The sequence below is a fragment of the Epinephelus lanceolatus genome, chromosome 23 (genome assembly GCF_041903045.1).
Source record: "Epinephelus lanceolatus isolate andai-2023 chromosome 23, ASM4190304v1, whole genome shotgun sequence".
Lineage (NCBI taxonomy): Eukaryota > Metazoa > Chordata > Actinopteri > Perciformes > Serranidae > Epinephelus > Epinephelus lanceolatus.
In genome coordinates this window covers 4,592,154-4,618,935 of record NC_135756.1, presented here as the reverse complement: position 1 = coordinate 4,618,935, position 26,782 = coordinate 4,592,154, and the positions used below count along the sequence as shown (strand labels likewise).

The following is a 26,782-nucleotide window of genomic DNA, read 5'->3' as shown; positions in this document are numbered from 1 at the left end:
ATAGTATAGCATATCGAAAAAAAGTCATAGTATAGTATGTCGAAATAAAGTCATAGCATAGCATGTCGAAAAAAAGTCATAGTATAGCATGTTAAAAAAAAGTCATAGTATAGCATATCGAAAAAAAGTCATAGTATAGTATGTCGAAAAAGTCATAGCGTAGCATGTCAAAAAAAGTAATACTATAGCATGTAGGAAAAAAAGTCAGTACAGGATGTCGAAAAAGAGTCATAGTATAGCATGTCGAAAAAAAATGGAAAAAAAGGTCATGGTATAGCATGTCGAAAAAAGTCATAGTATAGCATGTCGGAAAAAAGACAGTATAGCATGCTGAAAAAAGTCAGAATATAGCATGTCGATTTTATTTTATTTTTTTTTAAAAAGTCATAGTATAGTATGTCGAAATAAAGTCATAGTATAGTATGTTGAAAAAAGTCATAGCATAGCATGTCGAAAAAAGTCATAGTATAGCATGTCAATTTTTTTTTTTTAAAGTCATAGTATAGTATGTCGAAAAAAAGTCATAGTATGACATGTCGAAAAAAGACATAGTATAGCATATCGGAAAAAAAGTCATAGCATAGCATGTCAAAAAAAAGTCATAGCATAGCATGTCGAAAAAAAGTCATAGTATAGTATGTCGAAAAAAGTCATAGTATAGTATGTCGGGGAAAAAAAAGTCATAGTATAGCATGTCGAAAAACACGGGAAAAAAAGTCATAGTATAGCATGTCGAAAAAACGTCATTGTATGGCATGTTGGAAAAACGGGAAAAATCATAGTATAGCATGTCAGAAAAAAGTCATAGTATAGTATGTCAAAAAAAGTCATAGTATAGCATGTCGGGGAAAAAAAAAGTTATAGTATAGCATGTCGAAAAAACTAAAAAAAAAACAAACCTCATAGTATAGCATGTCGAAAAACGTCATAGTATAGCATGTAGAAAAAAAAATCTTAGTATAGTATGTCGAAAAATACGAAAAAAAAAAAGTCATAATGTAGCACATCGAAAAAACGTTATTGTATAGCATGTTGGAAAAACGGGAAAAGTCATAGTATAGCATGTCAAAAAAAAGTCATAGCGTAGCATGTCGAAAAAAGTAATAGTATAGCATGTCGAAAAAAAGTCATAGCGTAGCATGTCGAAAAAAAGTCATAGTATAGCATATCAAAAAAAGTCATAGTATAGTATGTCAAAAGAGTCATAGCGTAGCATGTCGAAAAAAGTAATAGTATAGCATGTCGAAAAAACTGAAAAAAAAGTCATAGTATAACATGTCGGAAAAAAGTCATAGTATAGTATGTCCAAAAACTTTTAAAAAAAAGTCATAGTATAGTATGTCAAAAAAAAGTCATAGTATAGTATGTCGGGGAAAAAAAGGTCATAGTATAGCATGTCCAAAAAACTAAAAAAAAGTCATAGTATAGCATGGCAGAAAAAAAACGGGAAAAAAGTCATAGTATAGTATGTCGAAAAAGTCATAGCATAGTATGTCGAAAAAAAAATTGTAGTACAGCATGTCAAAAAAACTAAAAAAGTCATACTGTAGAATATTGAAAAAACTAAAAAAAAAGTCACAGCATGTTGAAAAAACTGAAAAAAGTCATAGTATAGCATGTCGACAAAACAAAAAGTCATAGTATAGTATGTCAAAAAAAAAGTCATAGCATAGTATGTCGAAAAAAAATTGTAGTACAGCATGACAAAAAAACTAAACAAAAAGTCATACTATAGAATGTTGAAAAAAGTAAAAAAAGTCATATAGCATGTCGAAAAAACTGAAAAGTCATAATATAGCATCTCGACAAAACAAAAAAAGTCATAGTATAGCATCTCGACAAAAAAAAAGTCATAGTATAGCATGTCGAAAAAAATGATAAAAAAGTCATAGTATAGTATGTCGAAAAACTGAAGAAACATCATTGTGTAGTATGTCTAAAAAGTATTTTATGTTGAAAAAAACTGACAAAAACGATATAGTATAGTACGTCCAAAAACTGAAGAAACGTTATTGTATAGCATGTCAAAAAAAAGTCATAACAGAGTATTTCATAGAAATGTCACAGTATGGAATGTGTAGTGAACCCCAGGCCAGACAACAGTGAAGCATATTGATGTTTTCAAAGGTCTTTAATCATGTTTAGACTTCATCTACATTATTTGAATAACATTGTTACCATTTTCCATCAGAAACATCTTTCTTTTTTAAAACATTGTTAGATTTACAAACCACACAGAAATGAATACAGTTAGCTCATACACATGTGCAAACATAACCATAAATACATATAGTATAGATTATAATATCAATCTTTAAACATACACAAAATAAAGAAGCCAGTTTTGCTATGATGTAACAGATATTCAGCAAAGCTGTCAGCTATTGTTAGTATGGCTGCTGTGATGGAGATACATTTCAATTTAAACATTTACATTCTTTCAAGTCCGATAACACACATATCACCACGCAAAATCATGGAGCATTTACTGACACAGTACCTTGCTCCCATGCCAGCCAGGCACTTAACTATACAAAAAAGAAGGAGCTTGACAGTGCAGAGAAAAGTTGCATGTCTTCCCAAACTTTTCTGCTTCAGTATCCTGTTTCCACCAAGAGAAGGTGTCAAAAAAATTGATAAAAACCCTCATAGTATAGCATGTCCAAAAAACTGATAAAAAAGTCATAGTCATAGTCATGTTGGAAAAACTGAAAAAAAAAAAAAAAGTCATAGTATAGTATGTCGAAAAAAGTCATAGTATAGTATGTCGAAAAAAGTCATAGTATAGCATGTGGAAAAAAAATCTTAGTATAGTATTTCGAAAAAAACATCTCAGTATGGTATGTTAAAAAACTGAAAAAAATGTCATTCTATAGCATGTCGGAAAAAAAAAGTCATAGTAGAGCATGTCATCCAAAATGATGAAAAAAGTCATAATATAGCATGTCGTCCAAAATGATGAAAAAAAAGTCATAGTATAGCATGTTGTCCAAAACCATGAAAAAAAAGTCATAGTATAGCATGTCGTCCAAAATGATGAAAAAAAAGTCATAGTATGGTATGTCGTCCAAAACCATGAAAAAGAAGTCATAGTATAGTATGTCGTCCAAAATGATGAAAAAAAAGTCATAGTATAGCATGTTGTCCAAAACCATGAAAAAAAAGTCATAGTATAGCATGTCGTCCAAAATGATGAAAAAAAAGTCATAGTATGGTATGTCGTCCAAAACCATGAAAAAGAAGTCATAGTATAGTATGTCGTCCAAAATGATGAAAAAAAAGTCATAGTATAGTATGTCGTCCAAAATGATGAAAAAACAACATAGTATAGTATGTCGTCCATAATCATGAAAAAAAGTCATAGTATGGTATGTGGTCCAAAACCATGAAAAAAAAGTCATAGTATAGCATGTCGAAAAAAATGATTAAAAAAAAAAACCCAAAAAAATCAAAGTATAGTCTGTCATCAAGATGCAGAAAGTGTACAATACAAAATTTGAAAAACCAGAAATATTTTTTCTTTTCCTTACAGGCTGCGAACACACCCAGCCTCCTGTGCTTCAGGCATCCATTCTCTGCAGAAGAAGATCCGCGTCATCATCAGTGTCAAAAAACAAAACAGCGGAACATCTTGACAAAAAAAATAGAATCCAGTTTTTTGTTTGAATTGATGTTAAAGCATGGGATGGAGTTTTGCCTTAAGGAGCCTTCACTGACTGACCAACATGTTGAACCGCAACCCTGCCCTCTGAACTGGACTGACTCACGTCAACGTGGGGTGGGAGAAGTCGGAGGTTAACGCGCTCCGACCTGTGATTGGATGTCTACACTGTGTCCGTCCTCATTGAGGCGACGTGTTGGTGTAACTGAGTCAGCAGTTTTTCATTTTATTTCTTTTTTAATCTCAGGAGTAGCTGAAAAACCAGCAAGCACACTGGCCTCTTCCTCCACTTCGAAAGTAATTTATCATCGGTTAGTTTTAGTTTTTTGCATCATTGATAGTGTTCACCGTCCTGCAGAGTGCAGCTTTCCTGGCTTTTTGCAACGTCAGAGTCGAAGGCGGTAGATTTCAACGTTACTCACTGCCAAACAAACCAAACATGGGACTGTAACATGTTGATTGATAAAAACATCAACTGCTCTAACATGCTAACCAACTGCCAGGACTGCTGCACAGATTATACTCACTGAGAGAACCCAGCAAGCATTCGACGAAGAGTAAAGGTCTGGAAAATGAGCACAACATTTTGTCATGTTGAAGTAGATTTTTAATTGAGTTTTTTAAATTAAACACTAAACATGGATTGTGCTTGGAGGAGCCTTCCAAACGTAATGGTGTATCTGTCCTGGTCAAAATTGTCAAACATTGGTAAAAATTATTTGTCGTCGTTGGACATCTGTGAAAAATTAGGAACATTTTTGCTGCAGTTTGAACAAGCTGAACGTTCCAGACTTCAGAAATGGTTTTATCAGAAAAGTATTTGGTACCGATTTCTAGAAATGCTACTCGAATGCCTCCGAACTTTTTATCCCGTCCGTTGGATCGACCACTAAACGTCTGAATGTTTGCTGGGTCTGCACAAGAACTAAAGGGCACAAACAGTTGAAGGGAACGAACGCCTTTCTGTGGAAACACGAGCGCCTCATGCTGCTGTCCCGTTGCTGTCGGGTGTGTTGGAGGCCAGTTTAGAGACTGTGGTTGTAGAGCTGTAGTTTGTATTTGCACTGAGGCCTCGGAGCTGCCTGACCTGCTGACAGAAGAAGGGAAGACTTTCTGCTGCTGCTTCCTGCTGTGGAGGACTAACTGCAGCCGTGCCGCTCGATATTCGTCCCGTCCTGTGGGCTCTTCTAACAGAGGATCTCGATCTGAAGACATAGAATTAACTTTAGACTACTGGAGATGTTTTTAACCCTCTGAGGATCATGATCTCATCGGCTGCAACAATCCTGTTTGGAAACAAACAAATGGATCATATCAGAGTGAGAAAGAAGACAGAAGAGAGACATTACTCAGTCGAACTGCCAAAACTACTACAAAGTTTTATCAAGACCTGATGTTGAGTTTTCCTTTCTGTTGATGAATTTTGGAAATGACAGAAACATATCTTTGGGTCGGCCCGAGCCTTTCTGAGCCTCCTGGCACAATTTGAATATCTTTAATCCATCAGATTACCAACTTAAAAAAGTGCAACTGTTCTCTAGAACTCATGACAATAAAACTAAATATTGACCCAAAACATATCTGTCGTTCTAGAAAGCGCAAATATAAAACATACAAAAAATGTTACATTCCCTGCTTTTGTTGTCATCTGTTGCCCCAAACTTTGGAATAGTGCCCCAAATACTAAACTTTGATATTGCATTATTTTGATTCTTCTATTAATCCTCAAATGTTTGGTTCCTTAACAGTGTTTTTTGTTATCTTATTATTTGGCACAGAGCCCTGAAAAGTTTCAGGTTATAAAACATTCTAAACATTTTTTTTTTCCTCAATTCCAAAATTTTGTAAAGAACCACAACTTTATAACATATTGTACTGTGCCCCCTAGTGGCCACAAATACCCTAACGTGAGTGCTCACAGTAAAATGGTAAGAGTCCCAAAATTTAGCAAAGTGCAACAAAAAGTTTTAAGCGTCAGACTGGGTTCTGCAAAAATTTGTTTTAATATGCTTAATTATATATGACCAAATATTGTTTATTGTCACATTTGGTATGGCATTTACAATTTAAAAATTGGTATAATGTCCCAAAATATTGTGTAGCACCCCCAAAATTTGTTACGGTTACAAAATGTTTCACCTAAAGTTACTAATGCCAGATTTGGTATTGCAAAATTGTGTTTTAATGGCAAAATTAGATATGACCAAATTTTGTTTACAACAGACACATTTGGTATTGCATTTTCAATTTGTTTTAATTTTTTAAAATTTGGTATAATGTCCCAAAATATTGTGTAGCGCCCCTAAAATTTGCTATAATGTCCCAAAATATTGTGTAGCGCCCCTAAAATTTGCTATGGTTACAAAATGTTATTCAGCACCACCAAAAGTTATTAATGCCAGATTCCCAGTATTTGGTGCACTCCCATTTGTGTTTGGGGATAATACCACAACTAGATGCTAGAGAGGATTCTCTGGAATTTAAAAATCTTTCGGATCTTGTAACAAAATCAGTGAGCTTTGAAATAAATTTTAGAAAAGTAGTTCTGATGTTGAAAACGAACAGTTAAGCTTCATGTTTCGGTTGTTTTGGGGCCTGAATCTCGGCTCAGTTCAATCTTGGCTCGGGCCGACTGAATATCTCCGTCTTAACACATGAATACTGTACAGAAAATTGTTATCAAGCCATTTTCTGACGCATCAGTCTGTTATCAGATCAACTTATTTACAATTATTTAGTCATTTTCCATGTTTCTATCGATCACTTGAATTGAAGGGCAAAAGAAACTCCACATTTCTCACTTCCTTGATGACTGTAGAGAATGTCTACTGAACAGATGAGAGTGGTCGACCTCATTCAACCCAAAGTTTTACACTCCATTCAGGATGTACAGGGTGTTGTCAAAATACGAGCGGAGAGTTGAGTGGCTTTTCTTTTTGGGTCTCCACAGAGGAGATAGTGATGATGGTCCAATACGAGATTACATCTGATTTTATAACATTTACTGTCAACAATCCTCTTCCAATCAAAATCACTTCAGTGGTCTGTTTCAATTTACAGTGCTGTCAATGGGAGGAAACAGTGCCAGTAAAATTACCAATTTACATCAAAAAAACTTTCCTCACAACTTCTCAAGAAAAACTTTTAGCCAATTAAAGGTTTCTTAATAGATTTTTTTTGTGCGTTGTGCAAATGTTAATTGGGGGTGGGAATCACCAGAGGATCCACGATATATTATCGTGATACTTAAGTCACGATACAATATTATTGCGATTTTAAATATGTTGTGGTATGCTGGTTATTGCGATAAAATATATTGCAATATATTACCTTTTTCCAACTGTAAATTATGTCCCCAAAGGAAAACTTTGTCAACATTGTTTTCATTTAATAAGATAAAATTTTAAGTCTGTTCACGTCACTTCAGCCATTTTTTTGTATTTGCGGGAAAATGTATCTGGTGGACTGAAAAAGCAATTTATTATATTATTCTATTAGGCTACCTAAAGTTTAATTTGTATTTGTGATATTTATAATTTATTTAATTAAAAAAAAAAAAAGAATCGATATTTGGCACTGTGTGACGATACGATATTTTCACACAAAAATATTGCAATACTATGATATATTGATTTTTATACATATCATTACAGATTGTTACAAAAAGTTTTTGTGTAGTTTAAATATTTTAATAAGCTAAAATTTGTTTAATCTTGTTTAACGACCTCACATGAAATTTGGCTGAATGGGAAAAAAAAGTATAAAGTATATATAAAAGTATAAAAATTAGCAACATAAAGATTTCAATTAATAACTAAACTAAGAATTGACCAATCAAACCAAATAATTAAAGAAAAAGTTTACAATGAGTGTTGTTCCCCTCAAAAAACATATGGTCACAAATTTTGTTATAACCTTCTAAAGTTGTTCTAATTTAAAAAGCGCCCCAAATACTAAAATTTAAGAAAAGAAAAGCCACTTCTAACTGCTGTTTGTGTTATTTTGACCATACCTTGCATCCAATTTGTAAAAAAATAAATAAATAAAAATTAAAAAAATGGAAGAGATCAATGAATGTGTGTAAAAAGGCCGTTGGACACTTCAGTGTTGACTTGTAAAATGATTCGTCATTGTGGCCTTGTGGTTCAAACACCTGAAGTCTTTACCTGTTCATTGGTTCGGTCGCCACTCGATCTGATATAGGTTACATTTCACTATTAGATATCAAATGTACTGTACATACTACTACTGCTTAACTATTCTGTTTCTACTCGTCATTACAAAGTAATTCTTGTGGAAATGTTGCTTTAGAGGTTTGTTTTTTAAAAGTTGTTGTATATGTGAATCATCATTACCTGAGCCAGAAGTTCTCCCATCACTACAACGGTTCGGCTGTTGGACGTTTGGAGACTCGGCTGTTGGGGAAACGTCAATGGGGAGAACTTGTCAGTCGGAGAAACGCACTTTGGAACAGCTGTTAAAAAGATTTAGAAGATTAAAAACTGACGTTAAAACCTGGAGACAATGTCTGAAAGCTCAGCACTGTACACTCTTCTACAATTCTTTCTCTTGCTTAGTGTGTGTCCAGTCAAACTTGTACGTCATTGGTGCCATTCTTGTGCATTGTGTCACTTAAAATTTGAGGGACGATCTCGAACTCGGATCGTCGTCACAGAGTTTTAATGTGTGTGTGCGTGTTGGAACAAAATAAAATGTTGCAGTTAGATTTGTCTCGTTTCACTTTCTACATACAAAATACAAAAATGGTTGGCTAACACTTGAAATGTATTGAACATGAATACTGAATTTAATTACCGACACCAAAAACAAGACATTTTTATGATACTTTTTATGCCAATTGGAAAGAATGGCTAATCTGGATTTTTTTTCTGATCAATATTGTGATTTAAATTGTGGTCATTTATGTAAATTACATGTCTACAGTTTTAAAAAAAAATATGAACTTCTACCAAATATTATCACAAATTCATTTTGTTTTTACGTGAACAGAATCAGATAAAATGCATCTTCAATTTCAATCAGTCAATTTATCCCAGAATTATTAAGATTAGTAGTAAACTACAGAAACATATGTACGTTAAATTAGATAGTCATTCAAATTTGGTGTCCCCAAAATTGGTTACAATCCCAAAATGTCCAAAATGTCTCCCAAATTGTTACGATCACAAATTTTGTACAACACTCCCTAAAAATTTAAGATACAGGAGCAAATACTAAATCTGGGTAATACATCACTATTTTATATACCATAGCTGGTGAAAAAATACTATAAAACGCTATACAGTTCTCACAATAAAGTAATATTATAGTTCATTTTTGCTATGGTATATAGGGCCAAATTTAGATTTTACAGCCCTAAAAGTTTGATTAAAAATTTGTATAGAAAATTGAAATAAACACAAAATGTTAACTCTCAGATTCTACAGAAATTTTCTTTCCGTTAAGGTCACATTTATATAAAATTTGTATATTTGACTTTTATCCATTGAATTAAACGATAATCAAACATTATCTTTAAAAGTGGTGACATCTTGTGAAAACAGCTCCATATTGAGCCACTCATCATAAGATCACATCAGATTCAATAAGACAGTTCTGCACTTTCGATGCTTTTGCCTCATTATGTATAATAGATGACGCCCCCTAGTGTTCTATATCAGGAAATGCATTTCTCAAGAGATGATTGGAAACACCAATTTAAAAATGGCAGATAAGTTAATTTTGTTTTTTTGACATCCTAATATCAAAACAACAAAGATGATCTGTATTTCTTAAGATCAGTGGTTGAAGCAGTGAAAGTACAGTAGTAAATTATATTAATATTAATATTTGTTATATCTATTGATAAATGCAAATGAATGTAATGAACTTTCCCTTTTATTAATCTTTGATTAAGGAGGTTTAGCCTATACAATTTAACAGTTCAATTATCAACATAGTCAAGCACCTGAATGAAATAAAAAATTCTTGTTAACTAATTTTTTCATACCAACTTGTCAGTATAAACAGTGCATAAGGTCTGTCCGAAATCTGCCAAGATGAAATGTTTGAACGTACTTGAGGCCAATTTCGGCCCTGTCCAGCTCTCCTCGTGTAACGGCCGGTCTCCTGGTATCTGGTATCAATCTGATTGGGCTGCAGGTACCACTTCATGCTACCAGTAGTGCCAAGGACACTAGCAGAAGACCAAACTAGAGAACAATCAGTCAGGAAGGATAAGGAGAGAGCAACTGTCTGTGGACACCACATATAAAACCATTTCCTGTTTGCCTCTCCATTGCACCTGTTGTCACTTTGATTTGCACCAAATCAGCTGAAACTGATTAACAATAACTTGTGCTTCCTAAATGGACAGATTGAATTATTAGATTGGACTGAGTTAATTATCAATCAGAAAATATCCTTTATGTCAAATGCTTAAAGTTTTCTTAACTCAAGCCGCTGTTCAAGAACAATTATCTAAACTGGTTGAATCAAAAATTTAAACTTATACATACCTTATCAAAGTAGACAGAAAACAAAATTATACTTACCAGACATTCTGTCTTTCATAGCTGGTACAGACTGAAATGAGTCCGCAGTGCCAGAAAAGTGTCGATGTTCATTATTCTGCACTATTTTTTTCCTCCAGCTTTTTTATTGGGGTTTTCAAAGTTAAACGCAGTGACAGTATAAAAGTGAATAGAGTTTCTGATGAGTTTGCAAGATGGATTTTTTACAGATAAAATTAAATTATCTATGTTAGAAAGATTGAAGCAAGAAAACAATAAAAATAGATAAAGATAAAATTCAAAAAATTAAAATTTAAACATTTAAATTTTCAAAATTCAAACATTTAAAATGTCAAAATTCAAACATTTAAATTTTCGAAATTCAAACATTTTAATTTTAAAATTCAAACATTTCAATTTTTTAAAATTCAAACATTTCATTTTTTAAAATTCAAACATTTCATTTTTTTTAAAATTCAAACATTTAAATTTTCAAAATTTACAATTTTAAAATTTAAAATTCGGGGAGACTGGGACGATTTAAATGGATGTCAGACTGACGGTGTTTTATATCATTTAGACTGGGCTTGTTGGGGGAAGGACTTGTATTGTTCTTAAAGTGGTCTATGAAGGGTTGCCAGATCCAGCAGAATTTGTTTTCACACCCTCTTAAGGAGAATTTAATCTTTTCCAAATGTAGGTGGTGCATGAAATCCTTCACGAGGGCAGGATGGGCAGGAGCCTGCGTTTGTTTCAAATTTAATAATATCGATCCATGTGCAAGCAGGGTTACAAATAATATGTTATGTTGGGAGTTGGTAACACAAGATCAGACCCTTTAATACCAAAGAGTTCAGTCAGTGGACGTCTGATAGTGACTGAAAAATATTTTGCCAGTATGTTATAATTATGTTATGGAATTGTTATTTTTAAGCACTTTTTCCCCAGGTCATTTCCTTCTTTCTTGCTAATTTTTGGGTCATTTCTTCTGAAGTTGCTCACTGACTTCCTCTCAAGCCAATTTCCTCAGGTTTCAAAGGGTTAAAAAGCACTTTGAGTGATCGGATGACTGGAAAGGTGCTGGACTGATATGTGAATACATTTTACAGAGCATATTTTTTTGGTAAGTGAAGCCTGTGCAATATTTTAAATTGCAAAAGTCCATGTCCAGCACAAAGTGAGGAAGACTGTTCCAGTAGTTGGGCGTTTTTCTGTGACTCTTCCAGAATAGCAACCCCAAAATCATTTGCCCTGGCTGCTTTTAAATAATCTAGGGAGGCGATACAATCTGAACATGAAAGTTCATTATAAAGAACACAGGGGCCTCCTTTGATCAGTGGGTTTGACAGAAGTATAGATTCAATAGGTGAACCGATTAAGGTTAGGGTTAGTTAACTGTAATTATGTAAAAACATGAGTATGTGGTTCGTCACGTTTAGTTTGTAACTGCTGAAATGATGAAAACAGACAGTCAATAAAAATATCTTTGAAGGAATGAATGACTGGTACAGAGTTTTATAAATGTTTTATTGCAGAATGAGCAGATTTATATGGAAAAGGCACCATGAAAACTATACACTTACAAATAACATTTCTGTCTCATTGGCCTCTAGAACTGTTTGGGTACGAGGACAGTTCACTAAATACACTTTACTCTGCTCTCGTTAACATCTACTCAGCTTTAATCATCATTAGTGTAATTACAGTGTTGTGCTACAGTTCAGACAAACCACCTTTCCCATTCAGTTATTCCACCGTTTACATCCTTTACACTCGACCACGAGGACGGCCCGAGAAAATTAAGTGCATAAGTGGAAAACAAAATGGATACAATCAATCGATGCAACAGTGAGTTCAGAATGTACTGGCTGATTCTTGTACATCTCCTATGAAAGCATACACATGTTTAAATAACATTTCTCCAGCTAGAGGATGATCTGCTGCTTCAGGCTACTCGGCAGAAACGGATCAGAAACAGTCGTCTCGTTAGTTTGTGTAGAAATGATTATTTTTTTGCTTACTGATATTTTTTGTCGAAACAGCTTTTTGTTTGCTGAGACTTTATTTACAGATGCAGAGTTTACTGTGAATTCTCAAATAGCAGCAGGTGACTGAACAGTGACAGAGGAAGTTCATGACCTGCACGAACAGATAACGGTCAGGTGAATAAACTCAAGGAAACATTTAACTACGAGGGGTGGAGTCACTTCTACTACAATGACTTGTATGGTAAATTTAATGTAGTGTACAGAACATAGAGTCGTGTCATACTGACCACTCTGCTGCTGTTTCATTTGTTAATTTCTCCACTTTGACACTTATTTTTGCTGCTGCCACAAACCAAACACTTGACCTGCACACTTCACTTCACCATTAATACCACGCACATTCAGTGTATCTTGAGTATCATAATAACTCACACTGCTGCATACAGAAGGATCATACATTCACTTAAGAGTAAAAATTCTACTCAGCTTTTCTGAATTAATGAGATAATTATGTCAGAATTCTGACTGAAGTTTTAATGGAAATAAACTGCAAATGAAAATTGACAAGTTAACTACCTTGTTAATTCAGTAAAACGAGAAAATGTTTTTCTATTAAATCTTTCATTTAATTTCCAAGATAATCATGTTAACTGGGGGAAAAATGTTGATTTGTCTAATTATTCTGAGCTAATTATCTTGTGGTTTCAGAAAAGTCAATCTCAAGTGAACACCGTTTTATCATTATATAGCATTAATTTTTTTCTAAATCAGAATTTATTAGTTTTGTACTTTTCATTAGTTTTTTATAAATAAAATTTTTATTTTTTTCTGTTCGTTTTAGTTTCAGTTAGTTTCCAGAGTGTTTGCTGATTGCGGTATTGTATTTTTCATTATTTATTTTTTAAATTATTATTTTTCTATTAAGTGATCGTTTCAGTTCAGTTTTTATGTTAAAAAAATTCAGTTTTAATTCAGTTTTTAATGATTTCAGTAGTAGTTTAATTTCCTTTATTATAATAAGGGGGTATTTGTCACAGAAAATAATTTTGAAGTTCAGAATAGTTATTACAATACAAACAGCACTTTGTGAAGGCAAATGACTCAGTCACATAGACGTCCCTGTCTCAATAAACACATACCCACTAATGCCTCCTCGTGTTTGTTGCGTTGACAAACTTGACTAAAAGATGACGTTTCCTGTATAATTTCATTTTTTTTAATTTATACGTACACAATATTGTTTCAGTTAGACCTTAGAAAAAAACAAAAAATAATTTTTATTTTGAATTCAATTACTTTAAAAGGGTTTAACTATAATAAGCTTCATTTTTATAGTTAGCAAAGTGGTTTTTCTGTTTTAATTTTCCTTTTTTAATTTTTAATTTTTAAGTGTGCCTGATTGGTGTCAACTATGATGTCACTGATATTAAATACAGTTTCTTTGTCGGTCTCATCATAAGTATAAAGGATCCTTTATCAGTTACATTCATTACAGTCATGGTGAGTTTCACACAGTGAGACACAGATTATAAATTAGGGACAGTCTTGGCATGAGTTTGAACTTGGTTTCAGAATATTTTTCTTATCGCTATCAGATGCTCTGAGATACATTTTGGGACAGAAAAGGTTTATGGGTGTTTCACGAGTTAACTTTGACTGACAGCAGCTTCACAGTGATCGACATTGGAAATGATTAGTGAGTGAAAACAGTGTTGAGTGGTGACATGACTGTTGATGTACGGATGAATTAGCACTGTGGAAATATTCATTAAACTGAATTTAACCTGAAAACAAACATGTAGGAAGTGTTGAGTCTGTATCACCTGGGTAACAGTGGACATTAGGAACAAAGACCCGCCTCTCTGACACTTTAACTATTTGAGAATTTATAGTATAGAAGAAAACACAACTCCCACTGAACAAATGTTTATAGTGTCCCGTCAGTCAGCGTCAGTGACAGTATTTGCTGACGCAGCCTCAGCTGACCTGAGATGACTGAATAAAACAAGCATGAACGACAACAGAGTCATGATGAGAACAATCAGTTTAAATCAGTATTATGCTTTAGTTTTATATAATCTATAAAGTCTTCATTCTGTTCACAACACAGCTGCGTATAATTAAAGATTAGTCGTAGATCACTCGTAGAGTTTCTTCAGGTCATCGTTAGGATCGTCAGCTGGAGGCTACAGTCTGTTCGCTGCTGTCACTCTGCATGACAAGCACTTCCTGTTTACATTAACAGTATGTTGGTCAAAATATGATGATGTCAGATGACTGACGGGACCGTTTGTTTCTAAACACACGAGGCTCCCTGTGGCGGTGGGCGGACCCTGAAGAAAACATTCATCAGGTTTACAAAGGGAGGATCGCTGAGTCAGACTACATTCGCTTCAGTGTTTGGACGACATTTGAACTTTTAACACAAACGTCAGCAGAAACAGATTTTTACAGCCGTTAAAAAAAAAAAAAAAAAATCATCTTACAGGTTTGATTCTTCACTCGCCTTCAGCTCAGAAACATTTTCATTATTTATTGTGCAAAAATGCTGATCGCCAAATCTAATAACATCTCAAGAGATCTGTGTGTAATAATGTCTCTAACTCTAAATCACGTCATGTCCTTTAATTGTAATAAAGTTATTGTGCATTTCAAGAGAAAGGATTTTCACGTCTTTTGTTTCCCAGTCAATCAGAGCTATCATCAATTATATTAATTCATTTAAACCTTTGATATAATCATAAAATTAAAAAAAAATATACTATGAATATCATGATGTTCTTGGCCAAAAAAATCTGAACTGTACAGTAAATATTAATCAGTCTATTAATGTGTTCACTAGAACAATATATTCAAACCAACATTCACTTAAATGTATTTCTGTACAAACCATCAACTCGTCAGTTATATGGACTACGAACATCAGTTTGTGCCTCTCGTTTATCGTCAGTACGTTCAAGTCGTTGAGTTAAACATCTGCTTTTCTGAAAGATAAATCTGTGACCATCTTTGACATAATCCAGATTGTTGATTAATACTTTCCTAATATTTGAAGGTGTTTTGAAGTCCTCAAAGAGTCTAATCAGCGACCCCGAAGTCCTGAAACATCTGTGACAACCATTCACACTCACATTCACACCTATGGACAATTTAGAGTCACCAATTAAGTTCCTGGTAAACTTGCCAATAGGCTATAATTTTAGCGAGCTTGCTAAGTAGGTGGGCTTTGCTAACACGAAAGCTTGCCAATAGACTCAATTATTAACTAGCAAATATTAAGGATGACATTATTTTCAGTTGCAAATACCTGCTATTAACACATTTTCCTACCTAGTTAGCAAGCTAGCTCGCTAACCCTGCAGCAGCTCACACAGATTTTGTTCAATTGTATAAACTTCAATTTGGAAAATTAGCTCAGACGAAGCACAAACGGATTTTTAAAGAAGCAAGAGGATGTTCGTCCAGGAACATATCATACTTGGCAAAATCACTTTGTGTCTGTACAAAAGGTCTGTTTTCAGTGACATAAAATGCCATTTGTGTGGACGAAAAGACCATAACACAGAGAAAAGCTTTAAAAACACCTGTGTTTGTGCAGACCAGGCCTCAGGTTAGTTATTGTACAATGGACTAAATGTTTTACATCCACATGTTAGAAATATGTAGCAGCAAGTGTTGTCGGGGTTTAGTCTTTCAGAAACAAATGTTTATCTCTGTGACTCAAATGTGACGACACATGAGAAATGAACGATTATATTTGTTACAATTAATCCATAGATTATTTTCTCAATTAATCGTTTGGGCTACAAACATTGGAAAATGCCTGTTTCAATATCCTACAGCCTAAAGTGGCTTCATCAAATGTCTGTTTGTGTCCAACCAACATTCCCAAACCAAAAAATATTAAATTTGCTACAAAGTACGACCGAGAGGAGCAACAACTCTTCACATTTGAGAGAATGGAAATGTCAAGTTTAGTCATTTCTGCTTGAAAAATTATCAAAAGATTACCAAAATAGCTGCAGATTTATTTTCTGTAGATGGATTAATTGACAAATCGTTGCAGCTCCACCTGAGAGGCACAAACTGAAGCTAACAAACTACCAGCCGTTCATTAATACTGAGAGGCTTTGCTTTGGAAACTGAGCTACTGAGCAGCTTTTCTTCACTTTTTACAAACACCAACAAAAACTCCTCCAGAGTCCCACAAGTGTTCACGTGTACGTCAGGCAAACATGGCAGAATTCTCTCGGTTTGAATATCAGACGGTCCAAAAGTCAGTCGGCTGGTTGGTTGGTTTTTTTTGTTTTGTTTTTAATATTTCTTTCTATGGAGACGAGCTGAGGAGCTCCTGTCTGCGCCGCATGATCTCCAAAAACTCGGCATGGTCGGCCGCCGCCTGAGGATCAAGAGTGCGAGAAAACAGCAGGCTGCAGTTTGAAAAGAAAAAAAAAATAAAGAGGGAAGTAAAGCAGGAGGGAGGAAGGGAGGAAGCCGTGTGTGTGGAGCTCAGTGGGTGCTGCCTTCATCAAAAGACTCCACCCCTGAATCACAGGTGCTGGCTGCCAGTTTCTCCTGCCGCCTCCTCATGATCTCCTGGAGCTCAGAGCCTGAACTCTTCTGGAGGCACAAAGAGACAGAAGACGAAGAAAGAAAACAGAGACAGAAGGAGGTGAAGAGTATCCAGAGAAGTGAGGGCGTGGGGAGGAAACAGAATAGAGAAGACAAACAGCCGGTTAGACGTGAAACACAAACACAAAATGTAAATGTCTTGAGTCTCGCTGCCTCTGAAGCGACTGAGCGTCTTTGCCAACAATCTACAGAGCGTCTCTGCTGACACACTTTCCTCCTGGAAATCAGAAGATTTTATCAGCTGAAGACGAGAAAATCTTCTGGTCACTCAGAGTCTAACAGCGCTGGCTATGGTTAGATGGTTATTCTCCATGTAAACGCAGCCAGCGGCCTGAACCAACCTCAGGAAGCCTTCTGGTGACTGGCGCTGCTGCTGCGAGCTGTAAAGAGCAGGTGCATGAACATGTCTAAAGTATGAGTCAGCTGCTTGAGTCAGGGGGCATGCTGGGTAACAAAGAGTACTTTCTAAAACTGGTCGCACAGAGATCTGTTACACTGCCGAGTCACTGCTCCGAAAGACTCACCAAAAATAAATAAACAAATACAATTAAATATTTTTTAAATTGGAAAAAAAAAATCCATAAATAAATACATTTAAAAAAATGTCAATTAAAAATAAATAAAATAATAAACATGAACAATTATTATTAAAATTATTAAAATGTTGGATAAGCATGGAGGACAAAAAATGACCATTCAAAAAATTAAATACATAAATAATTAAAAGCTTAACTAACTTCAGAATTATAATCAAATAAATAAATATGAAAGACATTAACATAGAAATAATTAAATGCATAATAAAATCTATATTATATTATTTACTTTTATTTATTGCCACTTGCTTTATTTCTTTAATTTTTTTGACATATATTTAGAAAAACAGAAATAAAAATAAAAGAAATCAAATTAAAAAACAAATTTAGAAATAAATGTAAAATCTTAAAATATATATTGCTAAAAACTGAAAAGAAAAATACATACAATTTTAAAAAATAAAGATATATTTGTAGAATTACAGAAATACATTAGATATCTCATTATATTTATTTACTTATGCATTTAATTATTAAAATATGTATTTATCATAGCTTTTATTGATGTATCTATCATTTTATTTGTTTATTAAATAATCTTTTTTTATTATTTATTTATGTAATTTTTGGTAAATTAGTCACTTTTTTATCCTCATTTGATTTTCTTTTGAATATTGCAACTTTTCTTTGCTGTTTTTTAGTTTTGAGCTGTTTGACGTCTTTGTGCGACCAGCTGCAGGTGAGAAGGGTCCTAAAGGAGGTAAAGGTAAATCAGGTAAATCTCTGTCAGAGCTCTGAGGAGAAGCTGGTAGTGAAAGTAGCATCTGTACGATTAGCTGACCGCTAATCAAAGCTAAGCTAGCACACAGACCACAAGTTTTCTGTTAAGATCTCATTCCAGGGGACGGGGGCGGGGTCAGAGGTCAACAGGAAGTGGAACATATTGGAGCTGGTTCATTCAGGGAGTTTAAGGAGGACTTACTGTACAGCCACAGCAGGAAGACAAATACTGGCACTACCTTAAAATGCGGCTATACATGAAACGTCCAGAGCCTCGTTCTGACGGACAGATTCAGGAAATTAATTATTATCTTAATTAATCAATTAACATGAAAATTCAAACAAACACCTTCTGTGCTGCTTGAGAAACACCTGTGGACTACAGTATGAGTAAGACTCATCGTTTTTATTTGTATGGTGAATATCAAAAACAGGCAACAATCAGACATTACTACAGAGGGAGGACAAGGACATTGTTTTACAAGTAACAAGTCCAGAGTCAAGACCGGCAACCCTCAAGTCCAGTTCCACGTCAAAGTCAAGACCTACAAGTCCTGAAAAATTAAGACTAATATGTCCCAGGTCCCAAGACAAGCAGGAGAACATAAAGTCCAAATTAAGTCAGGAATCTGTGATCATTTTTTCCGAGTCCACATCAAAACGATGAGTCTTAATCTGATGGAGTCACCATAAAAAAAGTTTCTGCCATTGTTCCTTTGATTCTGTCCAACAGAACGAAGTGGTGAACATCTGTTTATGAACACGATACCTTAATGAATGTGGTTACAGATTCAGAAGATCAAAGGAGGGTCAGAAGAAAACCTGCAGGTGGAAATAGACACCACACACCAGACCTTGGCAGTGTTGGGGGATAGAAAGCTTAAAGACAGAAAAGACCCTGAACATATACTGTGAGACGCAGACACAAAAGCCCTGTTTCCACTGAGCAGTGTGGTTCTGTTCAGTTTGGTACCATTTTTTCTGTTTCCACTGTGTAAAGTTGTGGATGGTACCAATGGAACCGTTCTGTCCCCATGTTTGGTCCCCCCTCTGTTGGGGTACCTAGCACACAGATCTGGTACTAAAAGGTGGAGCTGTGAACACTGAAGTCTGATTGGTCAGTAGAGGACGGTCACTCTGGTTTTATGTAACCTCTGTTCATATATCAGTAAACTAGAACAATAAAATGAAAGAGAAAAAAATAACTTCATTCACTGGGCCGAGTGCCGGCAACTTTTAAGGTGGAACGTTAACTTGTAATGTTACTCAATGCATGAGTTGATGACGTGAATCAATCAGCACACCTTAAATTTCACTGTGACAACTTTGACCATCACTTTAGTTTTATTGTCTCTCTTAGACGACACTTTTAATGAGTGGATCTTCAAGAGTTTAAAAATATATATTAACCGTAAAAAAAAAGCGTCGAGCGTCGTTCCTGTGGGCTACAGCAACACTAAACCCCTGAGCTTGCCTGAGAAGGACTAAATGCACAAAGCTGCTATTTTTAAATATCCCATGGAGAGAGACTCTCACTGCAGCCTGTTCTATTTTGTTCTGAAAATGTCGGCGTGCAGCCTCGTTCTGTGGACGATAAACCAGGTGCAGACTGATAAAGGAGGAAATACAGTGAGTGCTGGACGGAACAGTGAGTGACAACAACCCCGCCCACATTTAAGAGGACTGTTTGCAGTGGAAACTCTAGGGTCTAGGTACGTCTGAAGGGTTTCTGTTGGTTCCAAAGGTACCATACTGAAAGTGTTTGGTGGAAACAGGGCTCAACACACTGCAGCTGACAGAAGACACTTTGTAATCCAACATATAACAGCAGTGTTTTTCGAGAGACTTTACAAAACTACTGAATCCATCAGTGTCTTCAGTGAATATTTATCCAAAGGAGTTGTTGTTGTTATGTGAGTCTACTGAGGGCAAGAATCTATCCCGTGATGCATTTGGTCGAGTGTCGACCAATCAGAGGCTGTGTATCTGTGTGCATACTTGAGAATTTGGTGTGGTGACTGATTGTAGAATAGATGTGTTATTTTTCAGGGTGAAACAAAGATTTGAGTCTGAAGGTGTTTTGGTGTCGATGATGTCATGTGTGACCTGTGACACCCACCTCCAGCGCGGCCTTCTGGACGGTGACCTGGCTGAAGACTCGAGCTCCGTCGTCGGGACAAACAGTCTTCAGCTCCTCCTTGTTGAGCGAGAACAGCTGAGCGCCGGTCAGCACGCCGAGGCTGGTGATGGTGCTGCACGCAGGAAGCAGTCATGGTCAGGTCTGATACAATAAACGCACATCTGCACACACCTGGACAGGTCAGTCTCTAGTCTCTATCAACTTTTTTTTTAACTGGCAAACCAAGGAAAAAATTCAAAATCAAGTTTTTGACATCCTACAGTTTAAAATCACTAAAACCTCAATGTTAAATAGTGAAAAGCCATAAATTCAGTCATATTAACATTAAAAAAAATAAAGTATTCAGTAGTAATTATTATATTTTACAATTTGGTAATCATATGCTTTTTAAGTGTCAAATTATTTTGCCTTTTTTTTTAAACTTAAAATTCTAATTTTTACAACACAAAGTTTGACTTAAACAGTCATCACTTTTGTTTTATGTCACTTTTCTTACTTCCAATTCATAACTTTGAATTTGACTAAAATATATATATTATACATATATCAAAATAAGATGTCTGAGTATGACGGATATACAGATTAAACTGACAGACTGTCTGTGGATACTCACACTGGGCTGAAGCCTTTGGCCTCTAACCAGGCCTTGACGTCGTCAGGTGATGAGTCGTAGGTGATGCTGTTGGATGGCAGGCTGCCGCTGCGAGACGGAACCTGAAACTTCTTCTGAGCGCTGCGACCTAAAGTCAATCTGTGCATCAGCTCGTCCTGAACTTCCTCCATATTGGATTTCCTGCCTGCAGGAGAGGTATGAAAACATGTCACTGTACAGAGTGTTGACAATCAATGAACTGTCCTTATCTGATAAATATGATTATCACTGTTGGAGCCACGAAAAGGACGAACAATTTGAGACTTTGTGAAAATGCTGCAGTGTTATGATAAATAAATTTTAATATTTTGAGTCACAATATTTCAAGAATTATTAAGCTCTATTAATATTTACAATGCTCAATGCACAAACTAACAACCTGACTGATAAATACAATGTATTGTTCTCAAAGGAATATTTTCCTCCCACTACTGTGACTTTATTTTCATTATGATTCCTCAAATTTAACACAACTTTCCTCTTTCAATATTACAACTGTATTCTTAAAATATCACCTTTACTTTTTAAACGTCATGTTGTCAAAATAATATATTGTTCTTGAATATTATTACATAGTTTTTTTCATTTTCCAAATATAGTGATTGTATTTTCAAATATTCTAATTGTATTTATCCAATCGATTTCAGTTCATTCACGTTCACGATTAATCATCTTAACATACTAAAGTTTGTTTCGGAGTTCCACAAGGTTCTGTGCTCGGGCCAATTCTATTCACTTTATATGCGCTTCCCTTAGGCAACATCATTAGAAATCACTGTAAATTCCCACTGTTATGCCGATGATACACAATTGTATTTATCAATAAAGCCAGAAGAAATAGATCAATTACCTAAACTTCAAAAAGGCAAACTGTGATTTGTGATATTGGGTTTTATAAATAAAATTGATTGACTGATTGACTGACTCTTTTTTATGTTTTTAGACACTTAAAGAAGTGTTACTAGATGAATTAGGAAAGTATAAATAAAACCTAGAAAACTAAAACTCAATAACTAAAAAAATGACTTGATGATGAGGAGTTTTTTGTCTGAGATGTTTTTAAAAATAAGATTTTTTTGTAGTGTACAAACTGAGACATCATTCATGCTACAGAGTTTCTGACTTGGACTCACGGTTGACGGATGCAGGCCTCTGGTTGTTGTGGTCCCTCGTGACGACGCTGCTGTTGTCACTGGACGTGGTGCTGTTCTGCCGACTGACTGCACTGCCGCTGGCGGCCAGCTTTGGGGGCTCGGCAGCTGGAGGAGGCAGCGGCGGCGTGGGGAGCCTGGTGGGGGCCGGAGGGGGCGGTGTTGGAGCAGGAGGCATTGGAGTCGCTACTGGTTTACTGGGGATGTAGTCTGTCCTGGTAGTCTGCTTCTAACAGGTGGAGGACATGTGGAGGTTTAATTCTGATACTTGGAGACACATTTTATTTGGGTTTTAAAACACTTAAAGCCAAAACAACAGAAAATGCATCACCATCCGAACACTGACAGATTCACTCGACCGTCTGAACCTTAAATATGTGAAATTCAATATCTGTTTGGTGTTTACCTCGTTCAACTCTCCCAGTAATTGCTGGAAACGTGAAATGAAATGAAAAAATGAAACATGGTGGTGATGAAACAAAGTGTTTTTATTCACAGCAAGAAATTCACTGCAATTAAATCCACGAAAACCAGCTAAGATTTCACTAAAAATACAGATTCAACCCTAAAAAACACTTCAAGGAACAGTCTGACATTCACAATAATCCTGTTAGCCGTCTAATCAACAACCTGATTTGAGATCCAGGGCGTACTTAGCCTAGCTTAGCACAAACACAGACAACCGACACAAACGGAAAACTGTTAGCAAGTTTAGCTACAAAACAGAGAGTATAATGATTTTATGGTGGCTATAAACATATCTAACACCATGCTAAGTGTTGGCAGCCTGTTGAGTGTAGCTAGCACATCTGATTTTATAATCTGTTTGTAGCTAACTGATGCTAGATCCCAGGATGTGTTTAGCCTTGGTTAGCAAACAGACTAGCTAGTTGACTCTGTGGAAGCATTAGCTGTAAACAGTTAGCATATCCAACATTATGCTAGGTGTTTCTAGCTCACTGATAAATAGCTTGGTTGTAGCTAACCAATGTCATGACAGGCCTAGCCTATCTTAGCACAAAGACAGAAAGCAAAGGGAAACTGATAGCAAAAAAACAGCTGACATTATGCTACTGTTTGTTATTGTAAGATAGTTGCCATTATGATAACTACAGGGAGCAAATCCAACATGTGGTTTTTAACTGGCAACTTGATACAAATGCTATTAAAACTCGTGTTATTTCAGAGGTTTGTGGCCAACCACAGGCCAGGTTTAGCCTAGCTTAGCACCAAGACTGGAAGCAAGGGGAAACTGCTAGCTGTAGCAGAAAAACAGCCAGCATATCTAACATTATGCTAGTTGTTAATAGCTACTGTTTTTGTAGCTCACAGAGCATATCCAACATTATCAATTCTGTGTGTAGCTCACTGTTGTTACATAAAGCTAATGTTATGGTGATTGTTGCTAACAATTAATGTACTAAGACAGGTTTAGCATAGCTTCACACAAAGACAGGAAGCAAGGGGAAACTGCTAACTGTAGCCAAAAAACAACAGCTAGCACATCTAACACCGCTCTAGTTGTTTACAGCTGCTGTTTTTGCAGCTCCATACACAGAGCAAATCCAACATTATAAAATCTGTTTGTAGCTCACTGTTGTTACAGCTAATGTTACGGTGGTTGTTTGTAGCTAGACTCACAAGTCAGTCTTCAGACGCTTTGCTTAACTAAAGACTGATGTCTTTCTCCGTGATTTTGTGTTTAGATGGGCGGATACAATTTCAGAGTTTAAAAAAAAGCTCCCTACGTTGCAGAACCAATAGTAAATCTGCAGGGCGGTCCTTCGGTGGCTCGCTGAACTCTTGTGCTTGTAAACATAGTCCGACTGCGTTAAAAGTTTTAAACAAAGTCGCTGTAAGTCCTTCATTTCCACAATCTTGTGGACTGAGCACACGTTTGATAAAACAGAGTTAAATCTCTCGGCATCCATTTTCAAGCTCTCTGTGTGTTTGTTTCCTTGCGGACGAGAAAAGGGGGAGCGCACATTTCCGGGAGGGCGTGTCCTTTTCAAAAATGTAAGAGGCGTTGCTTTGTTGCCGTCTGTTTTCTCCAGTGTGTTAAACACACTTTAGAAAGGAGTGTCCCCAGACTATTAAGGCGGAGATCTCTGATTGTCTGGTGGCGAGACTAGTTTGTAGCTAACAAGCATTATAGAAGGACAGGTTTATAGCTTAGCTACGCACAAAGACAAGAAGCAAGGGGAAACTGCTAGCTGTAGCTGAAAAACAGCTAGTATATCTAACATATGCTAGCTGTTTGTAGCTAGTTGGTGTTATGGTAGCTCCATACAGGAAGCATATCAAGTATTACAAATTCTGTTTGTAGCTAATGACTGTTAGCTTAGCACAGAGACTGATAGCAGAGGGAAATTGCTAGCCTCAAAATGGAAAAATTCCACCTTCCAGCACTCATTCACAGCGATTCACGTTGTTTATTAAACATATGTACACCAAGTAGTTAGCACTGGAGCTATTTGTTGAGTCAAAAAATATAAATTAATCTTTGTCCAAAAATGTGAGACTGTTCCTTTAAAAATTTCCACTACACTAAAAACTCTGCACGCTAAAAACACTCGTTACTAAAAACAGTCACCCTACCTTGAACAACTCAAACTCCTTCTTTGGCATCATAAGCTTTAACAGTTCAAAATAAAACACATGAACGGAGATGAGACAGTGATGTGATGATGTGATGAAACTGATGAGGTGAATAATGATGAAGTGTTTCCTACCTGTATGGTGTGGCTGTAGATGGGCTCTCCTCTGCCGGTAATGTCCACAGCTTTGGTGATCTCCAGGATGTTGTTTGGCACATAGCCGGACGCCCCGCAGCCGTTACGAACCTTCCACCACTGCTTCCTGTCGTCAATAACCTGACAGACGAGATTCAGGGATTAGACAATTTGTTAGAAACTTCAATTTAGAATTTAATTCACATTTTATTGGTGGTTGTTTAAGTAATATAAAGTTTGTTTAGTTTATACAGGAAGTGAAGTCCTTGGCAGATCAATCAATATTGGGCCTGAAAAAAATGTAAATGTAATATTTAAGCATATATAAAGTTTAAATAGGTCAGCTTGTTTGTTTTGACCAGATTAAATTCTGATATTTATCCCTGATAATATTTCTGAAAGTTTGACAAAGTCATTTACCTGAGCAGGTGTTTTGATTAATCTAAATATACTGCATACATTTGTCGGGTTGATTCTGATCCCTTTCTTTTTAGTTTTTGGAATAAATTTGACTTTTTGGGGCAAAAAAATAAATAATAGTAATAAAGAGATTTTATATTCTTTACCACAGTGACATTCCTGGCACCAGACCAAACTGTAGTGAGATACAAATAAGAAAAGATGAAACTGAAATATGAAATTAAATTAAATGTATAGTTTTATGATTTTTCTAATCTTTGAGAAAAGGTGTGGACTTTGGTTGGTGGCTACAAAATTTAAAAACACAACTTTATGTCTTCAACACTCAGTTTCATTTAAACATCACCTTGCTGAAATTATAAATATAATTTTCTTTAAAAAAATAAAATGAAATAATATGTATAGTTCAGACCAATTTCAAACTGTTGCATGAAATCAATACTTCATAATCACAGAGATATATAAAAAGCAAACCTCGACGACTTCGTCTTTGAGGACGGACAGCTCCGTGTTGTTTCTTGCCACAAAGTCATATTTAGATTTGGCAAACAGTTTTGGTTGGACTCTGCTGTCGGCATCAAAACTCCTAAAATAAATCAACCAGTCAAAACATCACTAATTATTATTAATTACAATATTCACAGAAAAAGTGTATGTAGTATATGTAGCTACTGGAACAAGTTTCAACCATTAAAAGTGCAAACAGCTTAATACTTTTACAAATGAATGGAAATAAAACACAACACAATGTCAAAATATTAAAAATAAAAGATGATTTCCAATTATGAATTCAATAAGCAAATAATGAGGGGACTGAGGTATGATGGTTATGTGATGGTAATGATATTACAGCCGTGGAGAAGTGTCCCGAGTTTAGAAAAAGTTACTGAGAGAAAAAAAGATTTAAAGATGTGATTTAATTAAAATAATTCAGTTTCAGAGATGAAAAGGTCTGAGTGAGAAAGAAGAAGATCAAATCAGAGAAGAGGAAACATTTGAGGAGTTTGGATTATTGTTCTCAGATTGACGTGTTTTCTCCAGACAAGCAGAAGAACGTTAAATCACCCAGAATAAAGAGATTATTATAAATAAACAAATCAGATTCAGAACGAGGAGCTGAGAGAGTTTGTCCAGTTCAGAGGAGGATTTATATGATTTATACAGAGTATGAAAAATGTCTTATTCATCATCAACATTTAAAAGTTGCTGTTTTAAAAAAGCTTTTTAATTGACTGAGTATTTTTTACAGTGTATTTATGTCTTAGATGTTATGTAGTTATGTTTTATGGTCTCAGTGTTTGATGTGCTAAATGTATGTATCCTGTTGCTGCATGACTGCTGGCGAAAAATTAAGTTGATTGATTTTTTGACTGATGAATTAAATAATTAACATATAAACAAGTACTAAAATAAATACAAATTTGAATATATACATATTTGATTCAATAAATAATTTAAATTTAAATATCTTTGATTTATTTCTATATTTTATTTGTTATTTCTGAAATAGAAAAAAATAAAAAACCTAAATCTAAAAAATACTTAAATAAATATTAAATGTAAAAAATGTAACAACAA

The 26,782-nt window shown here is 35.2% G+C and overlaps 2 protein-coding genes across 8 annotated transcripts in view; one reads left to right on the top strand and one right to left on the bottom strand.

Annotated features, from left to right (window-relative positions):
• The window catches only part of ptpro (protein tyrosine phosphatase receptor type O), a 75,932-nt gene extending 72,261 nt beyond the window's left edge, over window positions 1–3,671 (top strand). For all 4 annotated transcript variants that reach the window (XM_033614753.2, XM_033614751.2, XM_033614754.2 and 1 more), the window contains one exon: window positions 3,533–3,671. The gene's annotated coding sequence lies outside the window, so the exon portion shown is untranslated. The remainder of the gene's footprint in view (window positions 1–3,532) is intronic.
• Window positions 3,672–11,681: 8,010 nt separating this feature from the next.
• Window positions 11,682–26,782, bottom strand: part of eps8a (EGFR pathway substrate 8a, signaling adaptor) — a 73,001-nt gene continuing 57,900 nt past the window's right edge. For all 4 annotated transcript variants that reach the window (XM_033614706.2, XM_078165332.1, XM_078165330.1 and 1 more), the window contains exons 16-21: window positions 25,679–25,790; window positions 24,785–24,925; window positions 22,035–22,281; window positions 20,863–21,046; window positions 20,229–20,361; window positions 11,682–16,781 (exon numbers count right to left, since the gene is read on the bottom strand). In XM_033614706.2, coding sequence (XP_033470597.2) covers window positions 16,671–16,781; window positions 20,229–20,361; window positions 20,863–21,046; window positions 22,035–22,281; window positions 24,785–24,925; window positions 25,679–25,790 — 928 coding nt within the window. In that variant the 3' untranslated portion in view covers window positions 11,682–16,670. The remainder of the gene's footprint in view (window positions 16,782–20,228; window positions 20,362–20,862; window positions 21,047–22,034; window positions 22,282–24,784; window positions 24,926–25,678; window positions 25,791–26,782) is intronic.